Source organism: Puma concolor, chromosome A2 (assembly GCF_028749965.1).
Source record: "Puma concolor isolate L17-30 chromosome A2, mPumCon1.1.hap2, whole genome shotgun sequence".
In the NCBI taxonomy this organism is placed as follows: Eukaryota; Metazoa; Chordata; class Mammalia; order Carnivora; family Felidae; genus Puma; species Puma concolor.
The window spans coordinates 99,954,350-99,970,041 of NC_141668.1; the positions used below are offsets into that span (position 1 = coordinate 99,954,350).

Genomic DNA, 15,692 nt, shown 5'->3' on the forward strand with positions numbered 1-15,692 from the left:
GGCTCTAGAGCTGCTGCCAAAGCTTCAAGAATAGAAAGTGTCATGACCGTGATTGCCATTCCATGGCAGGAAACCTCTCCCGCACACATTGTCATCTGAGTCAAAGAACCCACCAGGAGGAAATCTCCCAGACGGCAGGCTAATGGAACAGTGATCTGAGACTAGTCCCTACGCCTGGCCCACCTGCAGTCTCAGGACACGTGTTCTCCGTGGCATAGCCCGTCCCCTCCACATGCCCACATCTCCCACCCAGAGTCCTCCTCGCCCGGAGACTCTGGCTCATTGGGCTCACGGTGTTTCCGCCATGAGTAGAGAAGGCGGGCGCGGCGCTGCAGCTCGGAGCCCGGCATGTGGACCCTTACATACGCCCGCAGCAGCTTCAAGCTGGTGAAGTCTGGAGGCCGGAAAAATTCCTCGGGGTAGTGATCCAGCCAGGTGCCCAGGATGGAGGAGATGGCCCTGGGGATACAAAAGTAGCCAGAACAATCACCATGGGGTGTTCCTCCCACTGATGTCTCAGGACAGGCCTGTGGGACCCGGCCTCTATGCCTCCTGCTCCTGGATGTCCAGAGGGTGGTTCTATACGTTGTCCACCTGTGAGTTGGCAGTCCCGCCTACGAGAGACCTGGTCACTGAAGAGGGACCGTCAAGATTCTGTTTGACGGGAACCCCTTCACCAATGATGTGGTCGTCTCTGTCCTTCTTGGGGAAGCCAGCCAGACTCCTCGCTGTGTCCCGCTGCCTACCTGCCACTGGAATTCAAGTCCGTGCGTGAGTGGAGGGGTGGTGTCGGGGTGAGTGAGTGCCTTCACTGCATACCCTAGCGCTCCATGAAAATCTGCGCAAATACGGGACAAGGGGACTCTGTCTCTTACCTGGGCTTGCTGGGACCCTCCTGATGCCTTCAACGTGACGACCTGTGCCTCTGTGCTGCCTCATGCACTCAGTGCACATGTGGGTGTCCTCCCGCTGACACCGTTCTCCCATCGTGTGGGTGATATGTGCTCTTTGAGCCCTCACTGTGTCTCCTGTACCCTTGCTAAGCACGCACTGTGGATGTTCCCCAAGGTGGTGAGCGTGATGCTCCCCAAAACCGTTATTCTGGGTCCCCTGATGGGGGTCTAGGCAAGGCTGTGAGTGGGAGAGGACGGGGTTGGACTCTCTAAGGGGCTGACGCGGTCCTCTGGCGCTCTCTGGGGCCTCCCTGTGCCCACAGCCCATCCTCTACCAGACAGGACAGGACCCCTTTCCTTGCTTCCAAGAGAAAGCCCTCAGAACTTTGCCCTCTCACAGGACTCTCAGACGTGTGGGATGCTGGGTCCTGCAGCCCCTCCCACGCACAGTCTCAGCACTGCCCTCTTGGAGAAGGAAGGCCCTCCAGCCTGAGCTCAGCCTACTCACAGTTTCTCCTGCTCCCGGGGTCCGCCATCGTCCTCAGCCTCCGAATGGAAGCCTCCGTATCTGGAGGAGGCCAGAAGGACATCATATGAGCTGTCGTGTGGATGCTACGTCTTGTCCTATCCAGAGTCACTGACTGCTGACTAGAATGGAGCTCTGGAGGGGAGGGTACTGTCCGCTCTGCGCATTGGATCCCAGTGAGCTCCTACAGAAGTGCCTGCACCTAGTGGGGCTTCCTGCGTGTTTGAAGAATGATAGGGCCCCAGTCAGCTCCATCACACATATTGGTGTGGGTCTGGGCGTCCTGCTCATCCTGGGCATCCTTGACTGGTTTGAGCCAGGACTCAGACACACAGATAGAGCCTCCAATCTCCTTTTCCAATGGGAAAACAGCCCAACTCAACACCTGGCGACAGTGAGGGATGAGGCAGAGAGTTGATCGTGGGCAAGAGGACAAAGATGACCCAGCAGAGACGCAGCCCTGCCAGCAGAGCCTTCCACAGGCCAGGGTGACTTTCCCTGCAGTGCCCCCACTGAGGACCTGGAGTGTTTCCACCCGGATCAGAGGCACAATGTGAGACGCCAGGACGTTTGGTGACTTTCCTGAGACTCAGAGCTTTCAGGGGCTGAATCACACACTGGGCTGTGAAGGGCAGGGTGCTCACCTCATAAACAGTATTTCCAGGACCTGCTGGGTGGTAGCAAAAGCTCTGTACGTGCTCAAGAATGTGAAGAGGTAGGAGGGGTCTCTACCCAGGAAAGCAGGTACCAGGTGCTCCACTCGCTGTACCAGTAGCATCCGGCCTCCTTCCATGGTCCATTCCTACAGAAAGGGAGAGTTTCGGTACACATGTCTCCTTGTGTACAGTGATGAGAGACAAAATATTGGAATTGGCCCGGTCATTCAGCTTCTGGAGACACAGAGTAAAGGATGATGTGTGGCCCCTGAGAATGCAGAAGGGGACAGGACTCTGCCTGTCCACTGTGGCGACATCCCATAGTACAAGACCATAGTCCTGGATGGATGCCCAACCTGTCACACTACTCGTGAACACAAACACAGTCACCTGCTGCACTCAAAGCCAAAGGAGTGTCTTGGGGGCCATTATTTCTTCAAAGAATATACATTTTTTTTGCCGTATGTATTTGTTGTTTCCTATTTAGTTTTTTGGAAAGAGGAAGAAGGGGAATCCTGACCAGGGAGGGCTTCAAGCTGTCATTGCAGAGCCTGACTTGGGACTTGATCTCAAGAACCATGAGATCGTGACCTGAGCCAAAGTCGACTCGGAAACTCGCCCATTGAGCCACCTTGGTGCCTGTCCTCATTATTTAAATCTTCATTTTACTGAATACGTGTCACCTGTAGGAACCCTTCCAGAACTTTATACTTTACTGCCTAATAGATTAGCGTAAATGGCATATTGACGGTTTCATTTGGGTAGTTTTATAATATGCACGTTAGACCAATATCACCATGGCCAGTCGAGGAAAATGAAAGATTTTCAAGGTATTCGCTCTGGTCCAGACATTTGTCTTCTGGCTTCTGCTCTTGTGTCAAACCTCAGAGGGTCCCCATGCCAGCTAATGAAGATATTTCAAGTGGGGGCTTCACCTAATCTTTGTTCTTTGAGGACTATTCCTCTGTCATAAAAAAATATTAGTGCCATTGAATATTTAAGCAATTATTAATCAGTCTCCTGTCATGTAGCCAGACACAACAGGCCATGTTGTGTGTTTGCACACACATGGAAATCCCAGAGGAGCTAAAGCAGCAGAAACGGAGATCGCTGGTTGCAGAGACTGGGGTGAGGGAATGAGCCGTGGGTGATTAGTAGTGCACGTGTCTCTGTGATGGAAATGTTCTAGGAGTACATAGAGGTCACGGGTGTAAAATCCTGCGAATGTACGTACTGATCCTTGAAGTTGTAATTTCACAGGATCAGAGTAAATTTTTTGAAACTTAAATTATGTTTTAAGTATAAACCGATAGTATATAAGGACACCTAATACCTCTATACCCAATACTAAAATGACAAAGAACGCAATGACAAGGTCAGGGAATTCCTCCTTTGGGGCTGCAGCCGACATGAGCCGCTGTTGGGGAGCTGAGGCTGGTTGCTCAGCTGCAGGAGGTGGTTGCTCCAGCCCTTCCGTGACCCCGCCGGCTGGGGCTGGGGGCTGCTCATGCTCTGGGGCCACCAAAGGGGCAGGTGGCTCTTCCAGCTCCTGACTGTCAGCCAGAGCTGGGAGTACCTCCTGTCCTGGTGGGGACGCTGCAGTGAGGGTCTCCGATTCTCGTACGCGCTGAGCTCCAGGAGAACTGGTGGCTTCAGGCAGCGTGGGCCGCGAGGCTGCAGTGGGCACCACAGAGATAGCGGGGGCTCGCTCCCCAGGCACGTCTGGACGGGGCTCTAGAGCTGCTGCCAAAGCTTCAAGAATAGAAAGTGTCATGACCGTGATTGCCATTCCATGGCAGGAAACCTCTCCCGCACACATTGTCATCTGAGTCAAAGAACCCACCAGGAGGAAATCTCCCAGACGGCAGGCTAATGGAACAGTGATCTGAGACTAGTCCCTACGCCTGGCCCACCTGCAGTCTCAGGACACGTGTTCTCCGTGGCATAGCCCGTCCCCTCCACACGCCCACATCTCCCACCCAGAGTCCTCCTCGCCCGGAGACTCTGGCTCATTGGGCTCACGGTGTTTCCGCCATGAGTAGAGAAGGCGGGCGCGGCGCTGCAGCTCGGAGCCCGGCATGTGGACCCTTACATACGCCCGCAGCAGCTTCAAGCTGGTGAAGTCTGGAGGCCGGAAAAATTCCTCGGGGTAGTGATCCAGCCAGGTGCCCAGGATGGAGGAGATGGCCCTGGGGATACAAAAGTAGCCAGAACAATCACCATGGGGTGTTCCTCCCACTGATGTCTCAGGACAGGCCTGTGGGACCCGGCCTCTATGCCTCCTGCTCCTGGATGTCCAGAGGGTGGTTCTATACGTTGTCCACCTGTGAGTTGGCAGTCCCGCCTACGAGAGACCTGGTCACTGAAGAGGGACCGTCAAGATTCTGTTTGACGGGAACCCCTTCACCAATGATGTGGTCGTCTCTGTCCTTCTTGGGGAAGCCAGCCAGACTCCTCGCTGTGTCCCGCTGCCTACCTGCCACTGGAATTCAAGTCCGTGCGTGAGTGGAGGGGTGGTGTCGGGGTGAGTGAGTGCCTTCACTGCATACCCTAGCGCTCCATGAAAATCTGCGCAAATACGGGACAAGGGGACTCTGTCTCTTACCTGGGCTTGCTGGGACCCTCCTGATGCCTTCAACGTGACGACCTGTGCCTCTGTGCTGCCTCATGCACTCAGTGCACATGTGGGTGTCCTCCCGCTGACACCGTTCTCCCATCGTGTGGGTGATATGTGCTCTTTGAGCCCTCACTGTGTCTCCTGTACCCTTGCTAAGCACGCACTGTGGATGTTCCCCAAGGTGGTGAGCGTGATGCTCCCCAAAACCGTTATTCTGGGTCCCCTGATGGGGGTCTAGGCAAGGCTGTGAGTGGGAGGGGACGGGGTTGGACTCTCTAAGGGGCTGACGCGGTCCTCTGGCGCCCTCTGGGGCCTCCCTGTGCCCACAGCCCATCCTCTACCAGACAGGACAGGACCCCTTTCCTTGCTTCCAAGAGAAAGCCCTCAGAACTTTGCCCTCTCACAGGACTCTCAGACGTGTGGGATGCTGGGTCCTGCAGCCCCTCCCACGCACAGTCTCAGCACTGCCCTCTTGGAGAAGGAAGGCCCTCCAGCCTGAGCTCAGCCTACTCACAGTTTCTCCTGCTCCCGGGGTCCGCCATCGTCCTCAGCCTCCGAATGGAAGCCTCCGTATCTGGAGGAGGCCAGAAGGACATCATATGAGCTGTCGTGTGGATGCTACGTCTTGTCCTATCCAGAGTCACTGACTGCTGACTAGAATGGAGCTCTGGAGGGGAGGGTACTGTCCGCTCTGCGCATTGGATCCCAGTGAGCTCCTACAGAAGTGCCTGCACCTAGTGGGGCTTCCTGCGTGTTTGAAGAATGATAGGGCCCCAGTCAGCTCCATCACACATATTGGTGTGGGTCTGGGCGTCCTGCTCATCCTGGGCATCCTTGACTGGTTTGAGCCAGGACTCAGACACACAGATAGAGCCTCCAATCTCCTTTTCCAATGGGAAAACAGCCCAACTCAACACCTGGCGACAGTGAGGGATGAGGCAGAGAGTTGATCGTGGGCAAGAGGACAAAGATGACCCAGCAGAGACGCAGCCCTGCCAGCGGAGCCTTCCACAGGCCAGGGTGACTTTCCCTGCAGTGCCCCCACTGAGGACCTGGAGTGTTTCCACCCGGATCAGAGGCACAATGTGAGACGCCAGGACGTTTGGTGACTTTCCTGAGACTCAGAGCTTTCAGGGGCTGAATCACACACTGGGCTGTGAAGGGCAGGGTGCTCACCTCATAAACAGTATTTCCAGGACCTGCTGGGTGGTAGCAAAAGCTCTGTACGTGCTCAAGAATGTGAAGAGGTAGGAGGGGTCTCTACCCAGGAAAGCAGGTACCAGGTGCTCCACTCGCTGTACCAGTAGCATCCAACTTCCTTCGATGGTCCCTTCCTCACGGTTCTCATTGTCGGGCATGGGTGAGATGTTCATACCCTGAGGTAGAACACAGGAGGGACACAGAGTCAGACACAGCACCATGGACATCAGGAGGCTTGGGGTCCAGAATGCAGACCAAACCCCCAAGCCGTCAGTGACTTGTGGCAAGAATGAGACCTGGGTGCCCAGTGTCTGAAGAAGGATGTTGGCATGCACACGAGAATTTGAGGTGGGAAATGGCTGAACACGTTAGGATCTCCGATCAGACATCCCCACAGGCGAGGGAATTAAAAGCAGGAATGAACTATGGGACCTCATGAAGATAAAAGCTTCTGCACAGCAGAGGAAACAACCAACAAAACTCAAAGCCACCAATGGATTAGGAAAAGGTATTTGCAAATGACATATCGGACAAAGGGCTAGTATCCAAAATGTATAAAGAGCTCACCAAACTCCACACCTGAAAAACAAACAATCCACTGAAGAAGTGGGCAGAAAACATGAATAGACACTTGTCTAAAGAAGACATCCTGATGGCCAACAGGCACATGAAAAGCCGCTCAACGTCGCTCCCCATCAGGGAAATACAAATCAAACCACACTCAGCTATCACGTCACGCCAGTCAGAGTGGCCAAAATGAACAAATCATGAGACCATAGATGCTGGAGAGGATGTGGAGCAACGGGAACCCTCTTGCACTGTTGGTGGGAATGCAAACTGCTGCAGCCGCTCTGGAAAACAGTGTGGAGGTTCCAAACAATTAAAAATAGACCTACCCTATGACCCAGCAGTAGCACTGCTAGGAATTTACCCAAGGGATACAGGAGTGCTGATGCAGAGGGGCACTTGTACCCCAATGTTTATAGCAGCACTCTCAACAATCGCCAAATTATGGAAAGAGCCTAAATGTCCATCAACTGATAAGTGGATAAAGAAATTGTGGCTTGGGGCGCCTGGGTGGCGCAGTCGGTTAGGCGTCCGACTTCAGCCAGGTCACGATCTCGCGGTCCGTGAGTTCGAGCCCCGCGTCGGGCTCTGGGCTGATGGCTCAGAGCCTGGAGCCTGTTTCCGATTCTGTGTCTCCCTCTCTCTCTGCCCCTCCCCCGTTCATGCTCTGTCTCTCTCTGTCCCAAAAATAAATAAATGTTGAAAAAAAAAAAATTTAAAAAAAAAAAAAAAAAAAAAGAAATTGTGGCTTATGTACACAATGGAGTACTACGTGGCAATGAGAAAGAATGAAATATGGCCCTTTGTAGCAACGTGGATGGAACTGGAGAGTGTTATGCTAAGTGAAATAAGCCATACAAGGAAAGACAGATACCATATGTGTCCACTCTTTTGTGGATCCTGAAAAACTTAACAGGAACACATGGAGGAGGGGAAGAAAAAAAAAGAGCTTAGAGTGGGAGAGAGCCAAAGCATAAGAGACTCCTAAAAACTGAGAACAAACTGAGAGCTGATGGGGGGTGGGAGGGAGGGGAGCGTGGGTGATGGGTACTGAGGAGGGCACGTGTTGGGATGAGCACTGGGTGTTGTATGGAAACCAGTTTGGCAATAAATTTCAAATATTTTTTTTTAAAAAACCATCAAGGAAAAAGAATCTCAGGTCAGATTGTTAGATGAGTATGCACGGCACCTCCCTGCATGAACAGCAGCGTCCCTGTGATTTCTAACAGTACAGTCCATTCTGGGTATCCGAAGAGAGGGACAGTACCTGGCAGAGGTTGGATCAGGATAATAGGACATGTAGGATGTTCAGTGCAGCACTGTGACATGGCAAGAGAAGGGAATGCTGTCACAATCCCCCATTTGTGAAGGGTTGAATGGGTGAGGTGAGTGGTCACATTTCCAGAATGTTGTCTAGGTGGTAAGGCCCTTGCTCCTGACTGGAGGGGCCCCAGGGGCGTGTTACTTGGCGACCAAAGTGCAGAGCATTAGACATAATGCACTGAGCCCCATGGCCTTTGGGTAAAAATCTCCCTGCTCCCACGAACGTGTGTCAGACGTGGAGAAGGTGTGGAAGGATGGTCGGGCGAACCGGGACACCTGGGAACGTTCGTCGGGGAAACGTGTACAACAATGCCAATATATTCTAGACAGAATGGGACGTGAAATGGTCTCACGCCTCTTCTCTGATCTTCTTCCAATTAAGTGGAGAGTGACGTTGTGTCTGGCCGTTGCAGGGGCTGGGCCCTGAGGGCATGTTTGGGGAGCAGATGGGGTTCCAGGTTCATCTGGGACCAGGAGTCTCCGAGAGCTACCAGGGGAGCAGCAGTGTGTTTTCTGGGCCCTGGGTGTTGGGTTTCCCTGGTACCTGCACTCACCCTGAGCCAGCGCGGCTTCCTGCTGATGGCATGGGGCTTCCTCCTTTCCTTCAGGGAAGTAGAGCAGGGGCTCTCATTCAGCTTCTCCTCCATCTGTGGCATGTGGCTCTGTAAAGACAGTGCCCAGCAGGCAGGCAGCCAGGCAGGCAGGCAGGCAGGCAGGCAGGAGTCCTCAAAGCCGTGTCTGCTTGCTTTCACTTGTCCTCAGACCCATATGAATTCATTCCAGGTACGACACCACAGTGTGCACTCACCTCCCCCACGGAGGAGAGAAGCAAGGTGGCTTGAGGGCCTTGGATTCAACCTGTTACAGGTTAGAGGCACCTCAGAGATCCCTTTTCCCTCCTTCCCAGCATGACACGTGCATCCACTGCCATCGAACCTGCTCCGGTCCCGGGGAGGACCGGCCCCCATGTCCCCCTTTCCCCGAAACAGAACATGAGGGGATGGGGGTGCCCAGGGAAGGCTCCGAGCTGTGACCTGACCTGACCTGGCCTGCTCTGGGCTGCTCTGTGTTACCTTATGTGACGTCCTGGAAAACATCGTGAGGCATCGCCAGCATGGGTTAAGGAAACCTCTGCAACCTCTGAGTAATCCTGCGCACTGGGGTTTCTGGCATCCAGAGCCCCGGTACCTGGGAAAACAACAAGAGAACATCCTAAAGTCTCTGGGTCTGTAGGCAAGTGAGCCTGGTATGGGACCTTCCTAGAACATGGGTGCCAGGTTACAGGAGTTCCAAGCTTTCCTGGGGCCCATTGTGAGCAAAGTGATGTCACTGCCTAGGATCCACCTCCTGAGTCCCCCTGTGGGATAACACCTTTGCAAATAGTCCTCTCTTTGCTGACTGCTCACCCCCATTCTCCATGAAATGTCACATCGGTACACAGTTCCACCAATGCACCCCTCTCCACAGTCCCCTGGGAAGGTCTGGGGCAGCCAGGGTCCCAGCTGTGAGACCTATCTGGGTTGAGACAGAACTCTTCTTTCTTACCTCTTTCTGGTCCCAGATTCGCGACTGTGCTTCTCAGGGATGGTCCGTGTCTTTTCCGCCCAATGGAGATCATTCTAGCATGTCCTCAGGATGTCCTCAGGATGTCCTCAGGCATATGTGGGATGATACCTGTGAAATTGGAGCAGCGGTGTCACCTGTTGGAAGTTTATCCAACCACATTGACTTCAACTTCTCACCTCCTCTGATTCTGCTGCTCCTCTGATCCCAGCCCACAGTCCTTCCAGGTGTGCGTACGTGCGTGAGTGTGTGTGTGTATGTGTGTTTACCAGTGCTTGTTTTCTGGGGTCCCAGAAGGTCACATCCCCACCTAGGGAAGGATGGCCAAACATTTCCTAGGAGCTTAGGTTCTCTACTTTCTAAAGCAATCCCTACAGAAGGGATTGGAGTCGGGGCCTAGTAGGACAGAACTCTCATTTACGTAGACTTTGTCAGTAGTGTGCCACGAGCCATTCCCTGCCTTTCCACTGGGTACATACGATGGGGACAGGGTGGCACTCAGTGGGTTGCCCTGGCCTGGGGGTCCTCCTCAGGGAAGAACGTGCCGGGATGTCTTCTGTGACGCTCCTCTTCAGCCTCACCCCCACACCACCTCCGTGTCTTCACCCAGTGACAGTAACACATCCTTTTTCAGACCCCCTCCGAAATCCTGGGTCGAATCCAGGACCCCATTGTGAGGACATGAAGTTGGGGTCATGCCCAACTTGGCTTCTGACTTTACACCAGTCTGTGATTCTGGGCAAGGCACTGACCCTGGCAGGGTCTCCACTTACTCCTCCCCTCAGTGGCTCCCTGGGATGCCCACATCCTGTCAACACATCCTTGTGGGATTTCCTTCCTGGAGTGTGGTATGGACGTAGTGTTTGATTTCTGTTGCAAAGAAGGTGGCACCGTGACCCCAGACCAAACAAGTTTAGGTGATAAAATGTGCATGGCACGGCCACGTGCTCACTGTCACTCTCTGTGTTGTCTCTCAGCTCCTGACAGTGGGGACCAACCCCCGTGTTGAGTCGTGACATGGACAGGTACACACAGCCTAGCCCTGAGAGACAACGACAGACAGGGAAGAACTAAGGCACTCGATGTGGACTGAATCCTGCCACCACCCTGAAGTGGGCTCAGGGGTTGAGTGAAGCAGGTTCTGTCTGAGTGATGACAGCAGCCCCAAGCTCCTGAGAGGCTCTGGCAGGAGCGCTCAGCTGAGCCCTGCTGAACTCCTGGTTCCCTGGGCCTGTGAGGTGGGAAGTTGATGGGGAAGCCAGTAAGGGTGGGGGAATATTGTCCCACGGCGCTAGAGCAGAGTAGGGACAACGTCCTCCTGCCCCAGGCCCTGGCCCTCCTCACCCTCCCTCTCTGCTGTCCTCCGCAGCTCTTTCCGGTCTCCCCGGTCTCCTTTCACACGTCCCCTCTGAAACAACGACCCCTGCCTCCGAGTGTCCGCCGCACTGTGCCTTCTGCCGGGCTACATACCCTCGACTTGTGCAGGGCTGACTCGTTCTTGCACTGCGGCAGGAAATATTAACGTTTCCTCAGCACAGCCTTGTCAGACCCTCCCCTGGGGGAGCTCAGGACCCAGTTGTCGCACCTTGAAGTTTTCTATGGAGTCCTTGCTCATGTCATTCCCATTTTTGTTTCGTGTTCTTTCCATCTTCCTGGCTAGACCTTGAACTCCTAGAGGGAAGACGTGGCTGCCTTACCAGCACTGGCACTATGTGAATGCTCAGATGCTCATTCCCGGGGGCTGACTGAGGACGTAAAGGGATCCCACCCACCAATTAGCAGCTCAGTCATCGTAGCCTAATTTACCTGGGTCATTTTCCAATACTTATTTTATCGTATATCTGTTGAGTCCACTCTAGTCGTAATTTGGGGCGTGAAATCACACTCCAAGATCAAGAGTCTCATGCCCCACTGACTGAAACAGCCAATTTTCATGGAACTAGACTGATCTCTAAGTTATCTTGCGGGTTAACATTTCGTACGTGTATGAGCTTATGCTGAATTACCAGAGAACGCGCCACATTTCTAAAAGCATGTCCCCATAGATTTCCTCACATGACAGAGCTGGGTGTGTGTTTAGATTGGAGACTAAAGTCCTTCATGTGGTCACTGAGGACCCCAGAGTTCCTCCATTTTGTCCCTTGTCCCTCCCGAGGATATCAGGTACTTGCACAACCAGCAGCACAAGGGGCGATAAAGGGGAAAGAGAACAAGGAAATGCACCTGGGAGCATGTTATCAGCCTGGTCTAGAGTGCCTAAAATATCCACCTTTTCACTGATTCCTTGTTTTAAAGGCACGGATTTTTAAGTAGTGATCTGTGAGAACCTATGTCGCACAAATCGTAGAAAATGCATCCCTACAAATGCACCACAAAACACACGAAGGTAATTCCTGAGCTGCAGGAAAATATTCTTCCTCCGGGACACATTGTATGAAGGAAGTAAGAAGAGTAAACATCTATGTGTGTGTTTGTGTGTGATGTCTACATATTAATGAATGTGACGTTGTATCGCTATCTCTGAATATCTTTAAGAAGTGAAGGATCATTGACTTTTAAATACAAGAATTAGGAAAACAATAAGTAAAAAATCGTAATTAGTGAGTTTACAGACATATAGTAGTAAGATATATGAGAGTCTCGGGGCGCCAGGGTGGCTCCGTGGGTTGAGCGTCCGCCTTCGTCTCAGAACATGATCTCACGGTTCGTGGGTTCGAGCCCCGCATCGGGCTCTGTGCTGACAGGCTGTTTCCGTTTCTGTGTCTCCCTCTCTCTCTGCCCCTCCCCCACTCACGCTTTGTCTCCCTCTGTCTCAAAAATAAATAACCATTCAAAAACATTTAAAGAAATTCCATTAAGATCTAGGCCAGTAGAAAGTAAACGACTGGTGGTTGAGAAGTCAATGAAGTGCCTCTTAAGATGGATTGTTTTCAAGTACGAAAACTCATAAACCACATGACCGCAAGTATAGTGTAAATATTGAAACTGCAGCCCAGTTAGCCAGTTAAATGGGAAGAATTCCATATATCTGTGTTCACTTACACTTCGCCGACCAGAGCAGGGTCTGGTACACCTTGCACGTTCAGTCGATGCTTGCTGCACAATCGCATGGGTGATGGCCTCTCTCTCTCTCTCTCTCTCTCTCACCAAAAGAAAGAAACGTTGAAAAGCAATGGAAACCCAAGAAAAGAAAAATGGCACGGAGGAGTTGGGATCTGAGGCACACTGTGAAGAAAACACGGGGGTTGGGAGGTAGTGGAGGTGGACAGGCGGTTCCACAGAGTTGAAGGACGTGCCACAGTCAGCGGTGGCAGGGTGGACTTGAGGGTGGGACCGCTGGTGGTGCGGTCCAGGTAGGGCCGTGGGAAGGGCATGCAGAGCTGAAAAGCACCGGCCTTTCAAGGAGAAGGGAGGTGGAAGGAGTCTCGTGTGCCCAGCGTGTCTCCCTGTCCCTTAGGGCTGCCCTTGCGGTCACGGGTGACGAGCGAGGAGGGTGCACGGCTGTAGATGGCCACGGTTGGCGGGAATGGGAGGCAGAGTGAAGAAGAAACACAGAGGCCTAGGATGCAAGAGGGATCACTGGGTTCACGTGCAGCCACGTCCCTGGGAAACCAGCAATGCAAAAGGTTCCTGGGTCTCTTGAGGGGTGACAGGGAGGTGTCCACCTTGGGAGGAGACACCTGCCGGTCCCTGTCCCACTGGCCTGGTGTCTGGAGCCCTCTGCCTGGCTCGCGGCTGTCAGGCTGGCGGGCAGTCGGTCAGAGCATCTGGTGGGCACAGGGAGGTGCGGTGGTGCAGACCCTGGTGCCCAGGAGCTGTGCCCCCTGTGGGGTGGCGGGGGTGGGGGGATGGGGCGGCTTGGATCCTGGGCCCAAGCAGGTGTGCGGGAGCGCGCGCGCGAGTGCGCGCATGCGCGTGGGCGCGCATGCGCGTGGGCCAGGGCCGGAGCCTGGAGAGGGACACAGCTGAGGTCTCAGCGGTGCTGTGAGTTGGCTCCCAGCCCGCCTGCCGCCCCAAGCCCCCAAGTGTCTGGGCCAGCCAGGGACTGACGCCCACCTCAGCCCCCGACCTGGGACATGCTGCTGCCTGGCGCCTGCGACCCGGCAGCCGTGGCTTTGGCGGTTGGGGTACCGTTAGTGCACGCGGGAGCGCTGGCGGGAGCGCAGGCGGGGCCCCGCGTGGAGAAGACTGGGAGCCATGAGCCTCCAGCCTCGGAGGGTGGCGGCCCTGCTGCTCCTGCTGCTCCTGGAGCCAGAGGCCAGGGCGCGGGACGCGCTTCCCGGGCGCCTCGGTCTTTGGCCGCGCTGGTGGAGTGCCAGCACTGGCTGGGGCAGAGCGCGATGCGATGCCCCCCCGGCGCCCTTGAAAGTCCATCTGGGAGAAGCCTAATGGTGGAGCAGCTGAGACACACAGCCTCCCTCCAGGACCTGCCTCAGTCGCGGTGCTGCCAAGGTAAGGTCCCTAGCGACGAGGTCGCACGTGGCCTTCCCCTCTGCCCCTCTCTGTCTTCCCCTCCCATGAGAACCCTCCCCCCGCCCTGGGGCTCCGGGCTTCTTCTTGGGCTCCTTTGCGGCTGCGGTCTGGACGCCTCAGGAGTGGGCTTTCTGGGTTGGACCCTGGTTCCCTGGAAGAGGAGGGCCCCAGATCGAGTAGGGGGTTAGGCTCAGGCGGTGGTGAGTGGCTCAGGTCGAGAGGGGGGGTGCCCTGAGTGCCCATGGAGGTCTGACTGGGTTGGTGTTTGGCGGGTGGAGGTGGGAAGGAACGAAGGGAGGAACGAAGGGAGGAAGGAAGGAAGGAAAGCGTGGACCGGCGGCTGTGGGAAAGTGTCAAGGCAGGGCCAGGGAAGTGGCAGCCATGAGCAGGAGGAATCATTCCTGCCTGTGAAAATGAAGTACAAGGGACCTGAGACTCCAGAGAAACATTCCAGGGAGAGTCAGGGTGGTGGGCCTGAGTTGCTGGAGGCCAGCAGGGGACGGTGTTGAAGGGATTGAGAGTGGAAGCAGCAGGTGAACACAGGCCTCCTGCCTCCCCCCTCCGCACCTGCTCTCCTGCCCTGCCCAGCCCGCCGCGCCGCGCCCCGCCCCGCCCCTGGTGGCAGAGTTGCACCCTCTGATGGGGAGGGGGAGATCTCACCCCGCTTGTGGCGAAAGGGGGTCCTCTCTCGTGGGAGTCAATGGGACTAGGGGGTAGGAGTCTGGATGAGGGCAAGTGCAACTCCCTGTTGAGCTCTTCACCTCTGAAGGCAATGTGCATTCCATCAATGAAGTGGGAGCCCGGGAGCCAGGAATCAGTGGCGCTTGTGTGTTTTCGAGGGTGGTCCAGACTCTTTCCTGATGGGAGATGTGTGCTGAAGAGAACTGGGTGTTGTGGATGGAGTCCAAAGTCATCTCTTTGGGACACGTTGGGTGGGAACGTCTTCTTCGCACTCTGGCGACGAAGGTGGATGGAAAAGCTCCTTGTCCAAGGCAGACTGGTGGGTTTTGTTCTTCCTCTCCGTGGGGCGTGGTGCTTCCCGTTTCCGTGGAGCGCCTCCTGTCTTGCATTCGTTCCGTGTTTCAAGAGTTTCAGTCCTTGGCAATCGCGTCTCCTCAGGGACTCACCAGGCAGCACGAGGGAGAAGTGACTGGGAGCCCACCGGGTCCCTAGAAACCAGTGCGTGTGTACTGGAGCAGGCAGTGCTCCTCTCTCAGCCTCCTTGGGAAATGAGGTCTTGAGCAAACGGTCTTTCATTGCATGGGTTGTACCTCTCCCCGGTTGTTGGGGGGAGTGTGTGTGCGTGAGTGTGGTGCTGTGGCCCGTGTGGAGTCCGGACCGCGTCAGGGACCCAGTTCTTGGCAAGGAATGCGTTTTGTTGCATGGGAATATCTCATTGCACGAGAGAGTTCCAATCCTGTCTCAAAGGCTGAAAACATCCTGAGGGCAGCACTGTGACCTCACTGAAAGCAAAGGCCTAAGAGCAGAGGCTTTCCCACACTTCCATATGGAGCTGACTGGTGCTTTATGTTTTCAGGAAGATGGTGTGGTGTAGGCCACTTGGAGCAGCTCAGGCTCCTGAGCGTGTGTTTGGTCCCCGAGGGGTGAGTTGTGTCTCTCCGGAATGAAGGAGATTATGGGGACCTTGAGTATCGTTACCTTCATGATTACCGTGATGATTCTGCCTAAGTCATCGCATGGATATTGATCCATGAGCTCGCCATGTGAGAGGTTTCCTTGGTAACATGGTCGCCGTGCGTGGCCTCGAAACTTGGTTGTGGTCCGAACACCTTTGATGCTTTGCAAGTCCCGAAGCGGCTCCACGGGTGTGCAGTCCCTGTTGCCATATAGGTGAGGAGGCAGAGTCTGTTGAC

The 15,692-nt window shown here is 54.7% G+C and overlaps 1 protein-coding gene and 1 long non-coding RNA gene across 6 annotated transcripts in view; one reads left to right on the plus strand and one right to left on the minus strand.

Moving 5' to 3' along the window:
• LOC147583361 (uncharacterized) overlaps positions 1–15,692 on the plus strand; it is a 476,502-nt gene that overhangs the window by 43,604 nt on the left and 417,206 nt on the right. The window lies entirely within an intron of this gene.
• LOC147583362 (ral guanine nucleotide dissociation stimulator-like) lies at positions 4,359–12,632 on the minus strand. Of its 2 annotated transcripts, XR_015248138.1 has the most exons (4): positions 12,388–12,632; positions 9,328–9,456; positions 8,856–8,970; positions 5,793–6,068 (listed from the first exon to the last, which is right to left on the minus strand). XR_015248138.1 is itself a non-coding variant. In XM_086697058.1 (3 exons), exons 1-3 carry the CDS (start codon positions 8,436–8,438, stop codon positions 5,203–5,205), a joined length of 366 nt encoding a protein of 121 aa, XP_086553184.1. In that variant the 5' UTR covers positions 8,439–8,603; the 3' UTR covers positions 4,359–5,202. The 2 variants fall into 2 exon arrangements, 1 of the variants encoding a protein (XP_086553184.1); XM_086697058.1 differs by lacking the exons at positions 8,856–8,970; positions 9,328–9,456; positions 12,388–12,632 and adding exons at positions 4,359–5,266; positions 8,337–8,603 and having other exon boundaries at positions 5,869–6,068.